An 18,857-nucleotide genomic window follows, 5' to 3' on the forward strand; every position below is an offset into this window, starting at 1 on the left:
CTTCCTCTCCGACATCTTTTTCTCCACCTGTGGTGTCCCCCAGGGATCTAATCTCTCTCCCTGGCTGTTCAACCAGTATCTGGCACTCCTTTCCCACCGCATCGCCGCTCTCTGCCCAAATTTCCAGTGCTATGCGGACGATACCCAGCTCATTTTCAGGCTACCCTCAGCCTCCCCCTCTCCTTCCCTCATCTCTGACTGTCTGTCTGCTATCCAAGAATGGTGTGCCGCCAATGACCTCTGCCTTAATGCCAGTAAGACTGAGATTCTACTCATCGGTACTCCCACTCCCTCCTTCCCTGCAGCTCTCTGGCCTGCCTCCCTTGGCCCCCTCCCTGCTCCTACCTGCAAGGCAAAAAACCTTGGGGTCATCTTCGACTCGACACTCTCCTTCTCTCCTCATATTTCTGACGTCGCCAAGAGGTCACACTACCAGCTGCACCTCCTCAGAGGTATTCTTCCCTTCCTCTCCTTCCCCCAGAAGCTCACTGTCTCCCGAGCCCTGGTTCTCTCGAAGCTGGATTACTGTAACAGCCTCTATCTTAATCTGCCTGCCTCCACTCTCCGCCCTCTGCAACTCATCCAGAACAGAACTGCGAGACTTGTCCTTGGCCTCAAGCCCAGGGATCGTATCTCTCCAGGACTGAAATCTCTACACTGGCTCCCAGTGGCTGCGAGGATAAAGTTCAAAACCCTCTGCATTGTCCACAAGGCCTTCTGGGGCGTGGGTCCTAAATACCTTCAACTCTCTCTTCCCAAATATCTTCCTTCCCGAGCCCTTCGCTCATCCGCCTCCAACTCCCTCAGGGTCAGCCGCTTCTCGAAGCAACGAGCTGGGGGTAGATCTCTCTCCGCGGCAGGGGCCTCCCTCTGGAACAGCCTTCCTGCCTCCCTGAAACTCGAGGGGAACCATCTCCGGTTCCGGAAGCACCTCAAAACCTTCCTCTTTGCTTCTGCTTTCTCTCTCCCTCTCCCCTGCTAAACAGCTAATATTCTTCACTGAAACTGCACTGATCCTGCAACTGGACCTCTCTAAACGGCCTCGGCCCTGGGCCCAGCCACTCTCCACTTGCACTGATGCCCTGGAACCCCTTCTGCACTGCGGGACTGTCTCTTTATCCCTACAGCCCCCCCCTTCCCCAGCACTTGTTCTGCACTTACCTTGCACTTGCCACCAGCTGGCCCTATTTATTTATTACTTTACGCCACTTACCTTGTACTGCACTTCCCCCCTCCTCTTCCCCTTGCACGTTTCCCCCTCCCCCACCCCTGCACTTGCGCGATCTGAATGACACCTGGCCTAGTAGGATCGTTGTCTGTCTCCCCTTGTTCCTCCCCTCCCTGCCTCGTCGCGCCTTGAAACACCTGTGTATAGGCGCGTTACAAATACCATATCATATCATATCATATCATATCATACCGGGGAATCTACTCTGTAGGTTTCAGGGTCTTCCTCTTCCTCTTCTTGGTCCTCATCATCCCCATAGTAGCCCGTCCCGGTTTGCTCTTCTACCATGCCAAATTCTTGGTCCTCACCAAAGGAAGCCTCTCCTTGATACAGTGAGTATGGTCTAAAGTATGGTTGTACCTCGAAGGGGTCTGTAGACCTCATCGGCGTCTCAAACCGGGGCTTCTTACTCGGGGGATAGGATCGTTAGAGCCTGAGGGTGTCGCCCCTTGTGGACCATACGAAAGGAAATGGTCTGGATTTTTATCGTAAAAGTCAGCCAAAGAAGACATCCTTGACATGACCCTATCTATGTCTTCACTCGACCACTTTTTGGAACTGGGAATGACTCTCTCAGCAAGTCTCGGAGATTTATCTTGAGTAGATTTGCTGGTTTTAGACATATCAGCAGACCTGGTCTTGTCTGTCTGTTTAGGGGGAGTGGCGTGTTTTACAGGTGTGGAAGAGTGCAAAGGCTGCTTCTTCTGCTGTTTTCCCCCTCCCCGTGAGTGGAAAAGTGTTTTCCCTGTCCTTTTGTGGCTCCGGAGGTTTTCGACGCCTGGCGTCGAGGATCGGGGGTAGAGTTCCTGTCCTTCGAGCCTGGGGCCGCGCTGATCTTGTCTGCGGGCTCCGACTCCTGGAGCGCGGCCTGGGGGTGGAAGTCGTCTTCGTCCTCCGATGATCGAACTTCTGTTAGCCTAGGGAGCGAGGCAAGAGTGGATGATTGCCTGGAGTCATGCGGCGATCTAGATCGAGAGCGCCCAGAGGACACCGAATCGGACCATTCTGTTTGTGCCTCTTTCCGAGAACTCGACGTCGTCGAGTCTTGGTTGGACTTCGTGTGTTTAGTGTGTGTGGTGTGTGAAGCGCTTGTGTCACCGGGGGTCTTCCCCATAGCCGCCCTGCCGGACGACTTTCCGAGGTCGGGGACCTGCGCTCGGCTGTCTTTCGACGCCGTAATGCCCTCGCCGTCCGAAAGTACGGCGTCGTTGCCGTCGCTGAAGGCGCCCTCCGCTGCCATGGCCGCCTGCCTGGCGTGGTGGGCCCAACGCTTCGTCGAACGGTCCTTAAGTGTCTTAGGTTTAAACCTACTACACGCTCTGCAGTTCGCTTTGGGGTGGTCCCTCGGCAAGCAGAGATTGCACGTGGCGTGCCTGTCGACCCAAGGGTATTTGCGATTGCACTTGGGGCAGAATTGAAAAGGGGTACCCTCCATACGCACCTTGAGGCAGCGGGCTGTTAAGCCTAGGAAATGTATAAGGTGTACCTATATACCAAGAGTGTAGAGTATGTCCAACCCCCCACTCTCCCTACTTGCAGGGCCGAGGCCAGAAGCCTTCCAAGGCCCGGGCCGAGGCCAGAGGCCTTCCGATACCCAAATCCGTCGTGCAGCAGCCGACGGTCGATTTCTTCTCCAGCCGGCGTTGAGTGTCGAAGTTCGACGTTGGGATGGGGAAGGATGTAAATAATTTAATATTTTAGCAAAAGTATGGCTAAGGCCAGGGGACTCCGCAAAATGCTTCCGACCAGTATGGCGGAAAAAAACAATCTGAGGATCCTAGACGCGTGAGGGATCTTGGGTACAGTGGACGTCACCCTAGGGATAGCATTACTGGCACGCCCTGTGTCGACGCCCATTTTCGAGTTTCGAAAAACAAACTGTAATACTCCGCAGCTTCCACTAGATGTCGGCCTATGCACTGCATGTGATCTAAGCAGATTCCACAAGCCTCAGAAATTTATATATATAATGGGGAGTTGCGGGGGGGGTTTCCCCCTGCATATATGTAACAATTGACCTTCACAATTCGGTCAATTGTGCAAAGGTCAATTGTAATTCGAACAATTGTAGTTCGAACAATTCGTATACAACCCAAACATATACAGTGATGCTTATAGTTCTTATGTTTGCAAAAGGGGTAACTTTGCTTCTAAATGAATGGAATAACAATGCAATATGCTTAATGGGTGTGATTTTAGTTATAATCGCAGCATGGTTTATCTGGGACTTGAAATTGATATGCTATTCACTTGGACCCCTTGTGATTGTGTGGCTTGGACCCCTTGTGATTGTGTGGCTTGCATAAGCTAGTTGGAATGAGAGAGAACATTTGTCCTCAGCTAGGGTTACTCTGGCTGGATTCGGCCATAAGAATCTAAGGTATTATACATACTGCCCTGGAAGATCTTGGCAGAATGGCACCTGCTATCTTCTGGATATTCACACTACTTTTTATGGCAAGTGCTCTTCTGCTGATAGAGGACATTTTGGCATCTTGGATTCCACTGCTAGGGTTTACTGGTGTGGCACAGAGTTTACTGCAGACTTTGCCCAGGAGCAGATGGTTCTTAGCCTCTCCTGCTTTGTCAAGCGAGAGTCCATAAACTGACCTATGTGTTCACTATTCACGAAGGCCATGAACACTCCTGTAAAATCAGAAACCAGTGAAATCTTGCTTGGCATTCTCTACGACCTCTTAGCAGGACACGTGGTGATGGGACCAGTGTCCCTCGTGGTAACTGCATAATCTCAGTCGATGACTGCTGTTTCTTTCAGGGCAAGGGCAAGGTTAGCTATTTGAGATATCCACCCCACAAAATACTTGTTATGATATGATATGACATTTATAACACGCCTATACACAAGTGTTTCAAGGCGCGAAGAGGCAAGGGAGGGGAAACAGAGAGAGGACAAAGACAATGATCTTACTAGGAGATTGCGAAAGTGCAGAGGGGAGAGGAAAAGGGCCAGGAGGAGGGGAGGTTGGGCAAGTGTCAGACATGGGATCAAATACAACATGTAGAGCGGCCAACAAGTGGCAAGTGTGGGTGTTAAAGTGCAGACAACAGCTGTCTAATAAGTGCAGGTATGGGGACTGTAAAATTGCAGATACAGACAACAATTGCAGCGGTCGGGGACCTGGGCACAAATTTAGAGGGTAACCAGGTGACCAGTGCAGTATCAGACAGGAGATCAGCAGGGAAGAGGAAGGGAGAAGGCAGAAGCAAAGAGGAAGGGCTTGAGGTGCTTCTGGTACCTGAGATAGTTCTGATCAAGTTTCAGAGAGGCAGGGAGGCTGTTCCAGAGAGAGGTGCCAGCCGAGGAAAGAGATCTGCCCCCAACTCGTTGCTTGGAGAAGCGAACCATGTCTCGGTGAGACCGTGAACATCAAAGTCGAGTTCTTCCAGGAAACGGCAGATGTCAGAGGAGAGTTTGACAGCTGAGCGAGAGTTGAGAGTGGCAATGTGGAGAAGGTTGCCACCCTTAAAAGACTTTTGGGTAGGGGTACAAATCAGAGGTACTCCCTGTGGAAGTGTAGAAGGAGGAGTGGGCACCAGAGAGGTGGCAGAGGAAGGAGTCAAGGAAGCCGAAGAAGGGAGAGAAGGGACATCAGGACAGGAAAGGAAATTGATACAGTTGGGAGGTTGGCTTGACGGCCTTGGACCAAGACGGTGCCATTCAGGTAAACATTAATGATGACCTTAGAGGAGTGGAAGGGGGCCAGGTGGGCCTCCCACCAGGTGCCACCATTAATGGGAGAGGAAGAGAGAGGCGAGAGCATAGAGACCATATGAGGTGTCCATAGGTCTGGTGAAGGAACGACAAAGAGGATGTCGGTGAGGGTCTGTCTGGAAGAAGCGCTGGTATAGGTGTCAGCAATAGGCAGGCCTGGGTTGGAGACCAGGATACCCTTTTTGAACATCTTCCTCCCAGACTTAGTGAGAAGAGCAGGATAGTCAATAGGAAGCAGCTAGAGAAGATCGGAGGAACAGAGAGCACCATAGAGGATGCAGAGGTGGAGGAAAGAGGAGAGAGGAAGAGGGGAGAGGTGAGGAGTGAGAGAACGGTAAGGAGGAGACACTGGGAGGGGCAAGGAGGGGTGCAAGCAGACAAGACCGAACGAGACAAGACAAGTTAGTAAATACATAAATTAACAAAGGGCTCAAAGGGACAATAGAAGAGTAATCAAGTAGAAGTGAAAACCAAACCAGTTAACAGAGTAAGAACGAGGAGACCTGAAAGGAAAAAGGACACAGCAGGGGAACAACCAGGCAGAACAGGGGCTGCAAAGAACAAAGGTCAGGGGAACCTAAGGAGAAGCGTGAAAGAACATACAGAAGTAGCAGGCAATACAGTATATGGCAAGAACAAGGGAACCTGAAAGAAAAGGACACAACAGGGAACAACCAGGCAGAACTATGACTAGATAAATGAGAAGTGATCAAAGGGAACCTACGGAGAAGAGTGAGGACACAGATGGAGGTAGGCAGTACACATGACAGTAGTCAGGACAGAAAAACAGAAACCAGAACAGTGAAATAAGCAAAGGGGCCCTATTGACATGCTGATGTGATTTCCAAGACGAAGAGTTGGTGAAGACGTGTGTATTTTATTGGTCAGAATACAGGGCGCTTTTGTTGCAAATATCACATGTAGGACAAAGCATAACAGTAGTAGTCCATTGCTTTGCAATTTGTTGTCATTTGAAGAGAGGGCGTAATATGAACCATTTGTGATAGAGATTGAAGTGTCATTGGAACAGTGACATCCAGGGAGGGGGGACCAGTCCTGCCTCCTGGGAGTGTGGTTGATGGGGGCAGGGAATGACGCAGTGACCATCATGGATGGCGAAAGCCAACTCCTCCGTCTAGCTTTGGTGATGGATAGAGGTTTACTTATCATTTGAGTGTTTCTGGGAGCAAGTCACCATGGCTCCACCCATCTTCCAGTGGCATTATTAATATCCGTGGAGAGTTTCGACGTGGCATTCACGGGCCTCAACCATAACATGGTCTAGCATCCTTGGCCCGCTGAATAACGCTTCTTTAGAGGGCCACTGGATGCTTGCATGACCATCTTGGTACATATCTGTAGAATGTGTGTTATCACACCCCGGGGCACCATGGCGTGCTGGAATGGTAGATCAGACTACGTGAAGTACTCCGTTATCCACTGGGTGTAATTCCCAAAGAGAGTGTCTACTTAAATGTGAGCAAGAAATGTTACCAGAGACCTTGCACAGCTAACAGGGGTATTCAACGTAAGCCCCGCACATATGAAACGAGGGGCCTCCGTGGAATGAGCTGCCTCAACCATAGCCCCCCTGGATCAGTAAGAGAACCCGAAAAAAAACAATAATTAACCGAGTAAAAACAGGACAATTCCTTCAATCGGAGAGGAACACTAAGATGCAGGGAAGGAGTCAATGTGAATCTTCATAGCACACCAGCACATTCCTGTACTATCCTGAAGGTGGCAGTATTACCGCGTGTTTGGAATAGAGAGAGTTTTAACTAACAGTCACCATTGTGGAACTCCTTAGGAATGCATCCCGAACGTTAGTTCGGAAATGCGGCTCAGCTGTGACAGGCAAACATTGCAGGCAAAGGAATGAAATAAGTAAGAAAGCATCTTTCAAGAAAAAGGGAACAGATTAAACAATCCCCTTTCTTTAATGGCTTGGCAGGCAAAGAACGATGGTCTGGGGGGCTTGCCCAGAGCAATGCCAGAGGTTAAGATTATTCTAAACCTTCCAGCCATCACCTCTTGGGTTTTTCTATAGTCACCCCGAGCAGGACGGGTATGCCCAGACGTGGGTCCCGTGCCTCCTGGGCCTAGAGACCCAAGCTACTCCTCACTGATGACGCCCAAGGAGGCCGAAACATGTCTGGGGAGGCTTGTGCTCTCGTGCAGAAGGGATGTGACCTAGCAGCTCGGGCTGGACTGCCCCTTTGGGGGTGGGACCAAGCCTGATTTGCATATGTCTTTCCCCTTTTGTAATGGCTTTGCAGGCAAAGAACGATGGTCTGGAGGGTTGCCCAGAGCAATACCAGAGGTTAAGATTTATTCTGAACCTTCCAGCCATCACCTCTTTGTTTTGTCAGATTAGACATTGCACACCTAACATATCATTGTTATACCCGACTTATGTACAGACTTCTGCATGGAGTTATTTGAAAGAATTATAAACCAAGGAAAGGTCCCACCATCATGGAAAAGAGCGAATATAGTTCCTATATTAAAAAAGGGAGATAGGCTGAACCCTAGGAACTACAGGCCAATCGCCCTTTTAGATGTCCTTGCAAAAGTTTTTGCTGGAGTCCTACTGAAGCGTTTGAAGGAATGGATAATAGAATCGAACTCCTGGGTTCTTTTGTTGGGCCTCCCTTCTGCTGTAATCCTGCACACCTGCACTGTAATCTTGGTTTGTATGCTATGAGTTTCATTGACGCTGTTCTGCCCATGTACCTGCCTCCTGTTCATTATGCCTAGGTTCTGCTCTCTGTAACCCACTAGCGATCCTCCATAATGCTGTAACTAAGACATTTGCTTGCAACAGCGCCTGTGGGCTGTAGTGCGCTCTACAAATACCAAAATAAATACGATACAAGACAAACGGGATTCGTGAGTGGAGCAGATTGTGGCCTAAACTTGTTAATCCTTAGTCTGTTAAAGGCAAGAACATTAAAAGCTAAAGAGTGTCTTTATCTGGCCAGCGTCGATATGGAGGCACCATTTGACTCCATAGATAGAAAGCTTCTCTGGTCAAAACTAATTAAAAGAGGCTGCCCTAAAGATTTAGTCGCTGCAATAAGAGATCTCTACTCGGGAACAACATTACAGATCCAGCTAAACAAAGACGGATGCCTTACAAAAGAAATTCAAACCACTAAGGGCCTGAAGTAGGGGTGCCCTCTGGCGCCCATCTTGTATAACTTCTTCATTAGGTACATGATGAATATATTGGATCCACCTAGATCATGTCCACCAAAGATCAACGCCAGCTCGGCCAGATGGTTATTATATGCGGACGATCTGGTCCTGCTGGACAGGAACGCTCCCACCCGGCCTCCAAAAAAGACTGGATGCCTTGCAGGCCTACGTCACCTTGAACAACCAAAAAATAAACGCCAGAAAAACTGAGAAACTCCTAATACAAAATCCAGGAGGACAGAAGAGAAGACAGTTCCAATGGAGACTGGGCAATAGTATAATACTACCAACGAATTCCACCAAATACCTAGGAATTACGATAATTGCCAGCCGAACGGAGACAGTCTGGATCGCAAATCTAATTCAGAAAACCAACCAGTTGACAGCACAGGCCCAGAAAATATGGCACATTTTCACTATTGCTGGTAATCCAATTGTACAACCAGAAGGTGGTCCCAGCTTGGACCTGTGGTGGTGAAGCAGTCTTGGGCCTAGCATGGGAAACCTGGAAAAAGCTTGAGAGTACATTTTGGAAACGCCCGCTCAGAGTGCCAAATACGATCCCTATGGCAATCATAAGGCACAATCTAGGTCTACTATCTATGCACGTAAGAATCCTATGGCAATCTCTCTCAGTATTTTGCAAACTAAATTCCTGTAACCGCCCCCCCACAGTATGACATCAATAAGAAGAGGGTAGAAGGCTCATCAAAATGGACCTTGAGTGAATGGAGCGCAAACTGCCTGGAAACCTTGACCCAGTTGGGTGTGCCCCTAAAAGTCTTATGCGAAAACCCGCTAATGGTCAAGAGAGCATTGTGGGCAGTTGACTGGTCTGAAACAGAAGCAAAAAGATTGGCTTCAATACACCACACTCTGTCTAAAACTGTGACCAACTTTCTTAATGTTGTGCCACTATACTTAAGAAAATCCCCGAACTCCAGCTCTCGAGACCTGTTTTTAAGGTTTCATCTAAACATCCTTCACGCAAGATCTGTGCTGTGTCGTTATGGAGGAAGGACAAAAGTTGCAGACTTTGCAAACATCGAGAGGAAACTCTACAACATTTGATCCTCCATCGTCCAGAGTTACGAGTAGAGAGAACCTTGATACTGTAGGAAAAAATGAAGAACATAGCTGGCACCGACGCAGAACTGTGGTGTGAGTACCTGTATGGGGGCAATAACCGGTCTACAAATAGGAGTTTGGTAATATTCCTAGAGGGAATTTTTAAGAAGAAATTCAGAATTACCTCTGGAACCTGAAGACAACTCGGTCAGGACCCCATAATAACATAACACTCTAGGATAAAGGAGCAAACATAGATGGAGAGGGCCAAATGGAGTGACAAGTTTTGGAGGACGTAGTCGGACCTATTTACTATATGGACTTTGTCTGCACCTCTTCCTTTCCATTGACCCACATGGACATTTCCTGGTCTTCCGCCCAGTTGAGGTGTGAACAGCCTTCTTTTCTTTTGAGGACTTGTAAAGGAATGTTTATTTAACATGATCATCATCATTATTCTAATTTCACTTTGTATGTTTGCTTCTGGGATGCTGTAGGAGAAACACAAGTTTTTGTATTAAAACTGGATGTTTAAATAACAAAATTTAAAATATAATAATAGGCCAGATGTATGTTTGTGCCTGTTTGTCCGATGCAGTAGCTTCACCTCTTGTCACCCTTAGAGGGAGCTGTTGCCTTATGATACATAGAGACAATGCCAATTTGCATAGCTTCACCTGTTATCACCACTAGAGGGAGCTCTTGCCTTAGAATATGTAGTGGTCCAACTGTGGGAATGAAAACCTGCACGTTGGCCCATGTACACAGGCTCTTAGTTAAATATAATACTTCAAGTAGGCCAACTTCATAAAGTGAATTAATCCTTGAAACGCCTTACTTAACACTTTAGAAAAAGGCTGCTTAAAGGTACAAGCACATAGGATATACAATCAGGCTGAGCACTTTGCACCAGAGTCACCAGAATTAACTTTCAATCTTGCTAAACTTCAAAGGTGACACACTTTTGAAACATGCACGGAGAAAACAAGACCACACAATGCTGATGCCTTGGTATACATACCCCAGGTTCGGGTGCATTCTAGGAATCTTCTGCAAGGCTCCCGATAAAAGTGCAACGGGTGTTTACACCATGTGAAAAAGGAGGCGACGCATCGCTACTTCCAAACAGCGACCGAAAGAAAGTGGTAACAACATGTGCACGCGATTCAAGAGATCACTGTGTTTTCACTATGACTAGAAAGTGGTGAAATATGTCGAACATGAGAAATAGACCAATATGGCGGAAATCTGGGTGCACGTGTAAGCGGCGCATGCAGCATATCCTAGAAGAAGATGCTGTCAGTAATGTTCTGCTCGCTTAGCATGGGAGGCACAGTCCTGTCGCTGCTATGTCTACTTCTCTACACCGCTCCCCGGCACATCTGACTGCAGAGCTCCACAGACTCTCGCTCTATGCTCTCTTCCAGTCCTCTCCCACCCTCCTACAGTCCCCCAATTCCTCTCGTTTCCCCGCACTCCCCCAGTGAAATCAGCTCCTAGCCTGCACTACAACATTAAGTCATGCTCCATCGCTCCCAATTCAAACTCCTCCTGCCCGCTAGCCTTGCGCACTACTCCCTCCCTAATCTGCTCTGCTTCAGTCTACCTCCCTTCCAGTTAAACACCCATCAATCCTTGCCTGCTTCTTGTCCTCTCGATTTTAGTTCTGTGCGTCCTCTCGATTTTAGTTCTGTGCCGCACATGTCTTCTTTGATCTGTGCATTGCTCCCCTCTTAGGCCCTCCACTCACCCACCTAGGTCCACTCTCTACCAATCTCATCTCGAGGGTGCTCGTGGCCCACTCCCTTCAACTCTGCTGGCCTTGCTCGAAGCTCCACCCTACCGTTTTGCTTTATACCAGTTCACCCCCTTCACTGTCCAACTGCTCTATGTTCACCTGCAGCTCTGCTTCATTTCTACTGCCACCCTGCACTGTGCCTTTGAGCACCCCCACCGCTCACTGCTCTGCGCTTCTTTATCAGAACTGTTTTCCTGGACTCTTCTCGTGAGCCCCCTATCTCCCTACTCGTCTGTCTTTGAACCAAGCTGTGCTTAATGCATCCCTTTCACCCTGAGGTTTGCTACTGTCTTGCACTGCTGCCCATTGGCCATCTTACTCCATGCTCTGCTCGCTTTAAGGCCATCTGCCTCCTTGCACTTTGTCCTGAACCAGAGTCCCTTCCCACTCCTTTCCTTGAGCACGCTCACAACAAGGGACGGTGTAAAGCCTGGAGGGGTGTATCTGCACTTCTGCCTTCTATATGGTAGGATAAAGACACAGAACACCCCAGCAAGGCTGTCAATTTGGTAGCAACGGACGAGCAGCCAGGCTTAAGCTTTGAGCAGGTGATGCAGGCTGGTTCTTAATTGCAGTGTTTCCCCAAGGCCCCGACAAAGGAATGTCCACACACTATGTTAGGTGATAACACAGCTTCTTTAGATAAAATAAGGGTTCAGGAATACATACACATATAAATAATAACTTATTAAAGAATGGCAAATATATACACTTTCTGTGGTACCACACATTACTTAAATCCAGTAATAGATGCACTAACTGCAAACAGTTTTAAATAGGCAGGTGGATTCTTAAGTTAGGTGTAACAGCATAGAATAGGGAAGAAAGGCAGGTTAGTTTTGAACAGTGGCAGAATGCTTTCTTTAGACTAGAAAAGTAATTCTGAGTGAGGATCCCCCCACCTGGGTAACCTGTAATAGAAAGGTTAGGGAGTAAATTGTGTTGTTTTTTACAGCCCAGTCCAATAATGTTCAATAACCTTCTACTTTCTTTCAAAAGGTTCTACCACCCCAAAGTACCTGAGAGGCCACAGGAGAACAAGATCCAAGATGACTCTGGGACCCCTGGATGACTCCTGAGGCTAGAAGATGCTCTTCCTCGTCACAGTACCGTTGGTGCCTTGGCAGGCAAAGTGGCAGAGTTTTTCGGCTTTACTCGACGATTCGCTCTGAGGATGGACCCCCTTTTGAAAAAGGAGCCACTGGGATGCTAAGTCCAAGAATAAAAAGGAACCAAAGTAATTCTGAAGTGCAGCAGTCTGGCTCTTCGCTGTGCTCTCCTTTGGTCGACGATTTCTCCGACTGTAGAAGTCCTGTGAAGAGGAAACTTGCTGTGGGCTCCTTAAAGCCATGGCAGATGAAAGTAAGACCCCTGGGACCCTTCAATGACTTCTAGTGGCGACGGGTGCATAGGCCACTTTTGATGCCGTGTTTTGGAATATCATGGTTTTCCGACTTTAGGAGCTGCAGCCACAGCACGGACCTCTGGACGGCTTCTGGCGACCTGGACTTGACCACTGGAGTGGACCTCAGCCGCTCACCAGGTATGGACTCTCTGGACATCTTCATTGGCTTCTGGTGGTGGGAAACCCACTGACAGACCTTCCACTGCACCCACCGACTCTGGGCTCTCTCCGGCGGGAAAAAGTGGTCAGTGGTGGTGGCAAGGATGTCTTTTCAAATGTTCTTAGGCAATTTAGAACTTTTGCAGCTCCGGGTATCCAGCAGCTATGCCAGGGTACCCCCCTTTTCTGGGTGGTAGACTGAAACAGTTCCAGCAGTCACAAAACGCCCCTCTGGACCCTGGGCAACACCAATTAACTTTTCGGGCTTGAGATGTCCGGCACTCCGTTTCTGGATTTCGAAGACCACTTCTCTGGACGGCAGGCACACAGGACTGGCTTCCAGGATACTTCGACGAAGAGCAGCAGCTTTGCACGATAGTCCCTCATAGTTCGGAGAGAGGTCTACTTTGCAGGTTCTTTCTGGATCAGTCCTTGGTAGACACACAACAGCTTTTGGATTAATTGAAGAAATGTTGCTGCAGACCTCTCTTCCAGCTGGGCTTCAAGGAACATCTTCTTCTTGCTTCAGCTTCGAATTTAGCTTCTAAACAAATTGGTAAGTGAGTGGTCTCCGGATATACACATCTGTCCCTCACTTACTCTGGCTGAGTTAGGCCCAGTCTGCCAATCACACAGAAGGGCATTCATGCAGGCAGGCAGCCAATCAGGCCCACAGGCATTCATGTCATTCACTCCACCCAGACACCCATAACAAAGAATGTGGATTGGGGCAAGTTCCCAGCCTTTCAGCACACTACACTGCATTCATGTCAGTTTCAGTCAGGGCTGTCTCATTCATTGTGTCACACACACAGAAACCAGACACCCACAGCATAGAGTGTGAGTTGACTCCCAACTCCATTCACACAGGTCCCACCCCTAGGTTATACCCACAACACACAACACCTGGGACAGCTTCAGTCTGTCTGACAAGAGGCAGCCCCAGAGCCATATATCGTATTTCCACCCAACAACCAGTCAGGGGGGAAAGGGAACAACAGCCACTCAGGAGGAAGGGTTTCCCAGGACTTTGGAAAACAAAGTAAAAGGCAACAGAATCCAAGAGGCCACAGTGGACATCTTGCCTTAGTGTGGTATGGCAGGGCCTGGGTACCCCAAAAATGGAGGACACTCAGAGCCACTGCCAGGTCAGCATGTAGCTGCCATCAGCCCATACCCTGCTCTGTGGGCAACACACACCGTTCCAAAAACACACATAAGGTGTACAAGGGTGTACCCCCACCCATGGGTGCTATAAGGGAATCCCATGGGTGTTGTTCACCAAAAGATAAAATGAAGAGCTGCAATTCCAGAGGTCCAGGCTGGACCTCAGTGGCAGAAAATATAAGGAAAACACACAGAGAGAACAGGTAGGACAAGGAAAGGAGGCACTGTCCCTGCATAAGAAATTTCCAGCCTCACAGGCGGCGCCAGGATATTTCAACTCTTAATTGAAATGGGACCCCATACGCTGGGGAGGGAGCAGCTGGGGGAGGAGCTGGTTCCAGCTGGATGTCTTTCTTTGCTCTGCTGTGCAGATAAACAATACACATGGCGCTTGATCATCTGCAGGGAGTACGCCCCATGCATGGCTTTGTTTAGGATCCACAGAATCCACAGAATTAAGGCACAGGCTGAGGCTGTGGGCTTGCATACATTCACTAAACAAGCAACATTCTTATCATCAGGTTGACTAGGAGATATGTAACCTATGGAGGCAGGATATCCAAACTTAAGGCAAAGGGACACCTAGACATCCTTTTGCAATGGGCCCCCACGCATCTTCAGCTAGCCTAGCTGCCACCCCACTCTCCCCCTCTCGAAGCCCACACTTTACTGTGGAACCCCGCTCCCTCTCTGCACTCTTTGCTTAACCTGGCTGCTTTAGACACCCACTGCAATGGCTGTGCTGCTTTTGTAATGCAGGTGTTTGATTGTGGTTTAGCAAACTTCTCTCCAGGAAAGTTGCAGGGCTGCACAAGATCAACCAAACAGTGTTGCAAGTTTCTGTAGAAGTGAAAGAGAAACTGATTACGGAACTTGATGAAGCAGTGTTTACTTCCTGCAAATGTCACTACACTCTGCAATGGCGCTATCAATGACTGGTCCTTTGGGTTCGCATGCCAATGATTTCAGAAAGGTGGTGTAGTTGCTGTATGGAACAACAATCAACTGACATGTGAGCAGGGATTGGCCTTCCTTTCCTAATGATTGGGAGCAGATTGGTCACGCTTGGAAGCCAGGCTATCGCTTACCGGAGTCAGCATCTGAATGCTCTCGGCAAAGTTGCCGATGAAGGCCATGATGGTCATCTTCTGCATCAGGCGCTCGATCTTGCAGAACTGCAGCATGAAGCGGTCCTCGTTGGACAGGTTCTCCAGGGGCTTCCTCTCCCGCTCGTACAGCCGCAGCACCTTCACTTCGTTTTCCGTGGGCAGGAACCTCATCAAACATTCAACAAAATCCACGGGCAACGTCTTTAGGTCAAATCTGCAGAGAACAAGAAATCAATTTTAGAGATCAATACAATACAGTGGCAACAGCATTTAAGACCAACACTGGCAATTCCAGGTTATTTTCTTATTTTAAAGGGCAATTTAGTTATTTCACCAAACAGACTGTAAAGAAAATCAGATGAGTTTCAACTAAACCTAATCGAGCCAGGGCACTTAAAAATAAGGCTTGAGTGACTTTCCTGCATGTAAGCAACTGCATTTCAGAAAATGGTGAAGAGGCCTCAGTGGAACGTCTGCCAATATGACTGTTCCGACACTGAGCAGGTGGGCGTTGCACCCCCTGAAAACACTGATATGTATATTGTGTTGCGGTGCTGTGCATTCAGCCATTCTGGCGGCACTGCACATTTATAAACCGTCTGTCTAATAAGCGTTGCAACACGTGGTGCAAATATCGCTCACAAGCATACAAGCAATGATGGTTTTCATCAAGTCATTACAACGACAAGTAGTGGATCTCTGCTGCGTTAAAGCGGAGAGCGGTGCCCCTTCTGATGCATCCCTACAAACAGTGGGAGGCTGCAGCGTGTGTAGGGCCAGGATGGGTCTTCTTCTTGGAGCGTCTCCAGCTATTATAATGTTTACGCCAGTCACAAGCTACAGATTCCATTTTAGCTTCATAGAAACCTTGTGTATCCATTCTCAGTCCCCCCTTCCTCGCCCAGCCAGTGCATCGTTTCGCTTCCACCATTGGCACTCTCTATGCCCTGTTCCTAAAAACACCACCAGGAATCATGCACTCAAGTCTGCCCTCAGAACACATCTCTTACACTTTGGAGGGGCCCCCGCAGAGCAAAGGAACCTCCCCCCAATGTACCTGCCTCTCTTACCATCATTGTACTTATATTTTAATCCAACCGGCACACCCTTTGCCCTGTTCAATAGGGATTAGCACTCTGCTTCCGTCTGTCTGTTTTTGCCCCCAACTTTGTCCTACGCGTGGCATGCCAAGCTTCGTTGTAGGATGTCACTACGTTGTTCCTTAAACTTGTCATCACCTGGATCATTGTGGAGCACATTGGGGAATGGTCCTAGGTTGGGCCTTAGATGTGTCATCACCAGGTTCATTGTCATGCACATTGAGGAGGGCCATAGGTGGTGCCATACACTTGCCATCACTAGATTAATTGTTGAGAACATTGCAGAATGGCCCTATGTTTCGCCCGACACGTGCATAGTCGAGTACATTGTGGGATTCCCCTGGGTTGCGCACTACACGTATCATCACCAGGTACATTGTCGAGCACATTGGAGGATGGCACTAGGCTGTGCCCCACATGTGTCATCACCAGGTACATTGTCGAGCACATTGCAGGATGGCCCTAGGCTGTACCCTATATGTCTAACAACAGAGTTCAGTCTCCTGTTGCCTGCGCTCAGTAATTTATGTTATGTTAAAGGTTTTTATACGTACCGCGCACTCTCACCACCTGCGTGGTTTCTCAATGAACACTTTTTGTTATGTGTATCCAAAGTTATGGCTGTTAATGATCAGTTCGGTCTCTCAGGTTTGGCCAACACGCGCAACGCTGATCAAGGCTATTGAGGCAGCAGGTCTTAACAAACTCGCTATAGAGCAGGAACACATGAGGAAATATGTACCCGTACAAGGGTCCGTCTGATATATCTACATCGTCCTGAAGAGGCCCTCCATTGGTTGAAGCCCGTGTATGCTGTTGGCATTTCATTGAATAAATACTTATATCATTTGGAGAGACCGACCTGGTCATTAACAGCCATAACATTGGATGCACGTAGCAAAAAGAGCTCATTGACTATGATCAGAGTCAGCTCAGGCAACAGGAGACTGAAATCTGTTGTTAGTCACTGTCTAGTGACGTTGGGCCAAGGTCACTCACAGTCTCCATTCTTTCACCATTGCCTGGCGGCTCAGCTCGAACCCTGCAACGGCCGTCCTGGCTGACCCATGTACCTTATATGTGTCAGCACCAGGTCCATTGTCCAGCACATTGCGTGATAGCACTGGGTGGTGACCTTCACTTACCATCACCACGTTCAGAGTCGACCAAATGGCAGGATATGATATGATATGGCATTTATAACACACCTATACACAAGTGTTTCAAGGCGCGACGTGGCAAGGGAGGGGGAACAGAGGGAAGACAGAGACAGCGATCCTATCAGGACAAGTGTCATTCAGATCGCGCAAGTGCATGGGAAGGGGAAAAGTGCGGAGTGAGAGGAGGGTGGGGACAGTGCAGTAGGGATAATAGAATAAAGAAGACAATAAGAGAAGTAGGGCCAGCTGGTACCAAGTGCAAGGGTAAGTGCAGACATCAGGTGGCAAGTGCTGGGATGCAGGGATGGCCGACGCTATGGGATATATCTCAGTACGCGCTTCTGAGGACAATGCCATGTCCAACATAATACAACAAAATACAAACCTTCAGTGCCATCCATCTACTTACGTCTGAATGGCTTTGCATATCTCCTCTGCCGTCTTCCCGGCTTTCCGCAGCGTGATGGCAAGGTTCTTGGCCCGGTTTGCCTCAAGCAACGTTATTTTGCTGCATCCTTTCGGGGCGATCTTTTGTTTGCTTGATGGAACATCAATGGCAGATCCTTGTGCTTTTGTCTTAAATATTTCCTCAAATTCATCCACATTTAAATCCTAAAATGAAAAAGAGCAGTAATGCGCTCAGAAATAAACATTCTTTGAATTCCATTTCAACGGCTACTTGACATGGGAGAGGCAAGGACAGTCTGCCACGAGCTATCAAGGAAGGTTTCTTTGCCGCGCGCATGCATGTATGTCAAAAACTTTGCACATCCTCAAAAAGCACAATTTATGCTCAATTCCAGATTTCCCCAAAAGGTTCATAAAATGTGCTCTATTCGGGTTAGGGCAGAAGTGGCTCTAAAACGGTGCTTTCTGAAGAGCATCTGTTAATTTCTTCTTAATAACTTCAGAATCGTGAAACTAGGACTTGCATTTATCATTAACATTTGGAAAACAGAGGTTCAACTTTCTACTGGCACAATCTCTGCCAATGTATAAAGTGCAAACATGGAATGCTCCACCCAGGGCTGCTTCCACCCTTCCCTCCCCTGCACTTTTGAACCACAGCACTCTGACGCATCTGGTTTGCATGCAGAGTGATACAAAACAGCAATTAAACAAATAAATACACCTCGAAAGGACTAGCAGGCATCCCTGTCACAGCAATTAGGCTCAGCCTACATCACATAGAAAGAGTGGCAACAGTTCTAGAAACCGTAAAACCAGAATCAGCAAATACCTATTTTCCAATTAATTCGACTTCCATGCATGTAAGATCAAAATGCTACACAGAATGAGAGTCTATAAAAATGTGTATTGGGTATCCCCAAAGTCTTCAAATTAGGGGTGAGCCCAAATAACCTGCAGGACTAAAGTGTTCCCCAATGATGTCATTTACAAGGTCTGGCTGCTACATGGGGCAGCAGCAGAGCGAGCTTGCCGGTCTCACCCTGTCCGTACTGTGTTTTGGTGACTTACTGACCGACACATTTATTTATCATCAATAAATAAATACAAAGAAATAAATGCAAATGCAAATATTACCCCACGCAATAGAATCGATTAATCAACCATAGAATGATGATCGGCTTAGCTGGTCCAGCCATGGGTTTCCAACTTGTGAAGTGCACTGACCCATGTCTAAGGCAAGTGCTATCCACTCGCCTAGTAGCCTGGGTCCGATGCTAAATCTAGGCTTGCTATCACATTGGCTGTGGCACTCACATTT

General features: G+C 48.2%; 1 protein-coding gene across 14 annotated transcripts in view; it reads right to left on the reverse strand.

The window, feature by feature from the left end:
- Positions 1 to 18,857, reverse strand: part of FMNL2 (formin like 2) — a 798,413-nt gene that overhangs the window by 84,639 nt on the left and 694,917 nt on the right. For all 14 annotated transcript variants that reach the window (XR_011274735.1, XM_069616442.1, XM_069616437.1 and 11 more), the window contains 2 exons: positions 17,538 to 17,740; positions 14,848 to 15,082 (listed from right to left, as the gene is read on the reverse strand). Coding sequence is in view for 13 of the 14 variants with exons in the window: in XM_069616442.1 (XP_069472543.1) it covers positions 14,848 to 15,082; positions 17,538 to 17,740 (438 nt within the window). In the remaining variant the exon portion in view is untranslated. The remainder of the gene's footprint in view (positions 1 to 14,847; positions 15,083 to 17,537; positions 17,741 to 18,857) is intronic.

The sequence above is a fragment of the Ambystoma mexicanum genome, chromosome 9 (genome assembly GCF_040938575.1).
Source record: "Ambystoma mexicanum isolate Mex_15411 chromosome 9, UKY_AmexF1_1, whole genome shotgun sequence".
Classification (NCBI taxonomy): Eukaryota; Metazoa; Chordata; class Amphibia; order Caudata; family Ambystomatidae; genus Ambystoma; species Ambystoma mexicanum.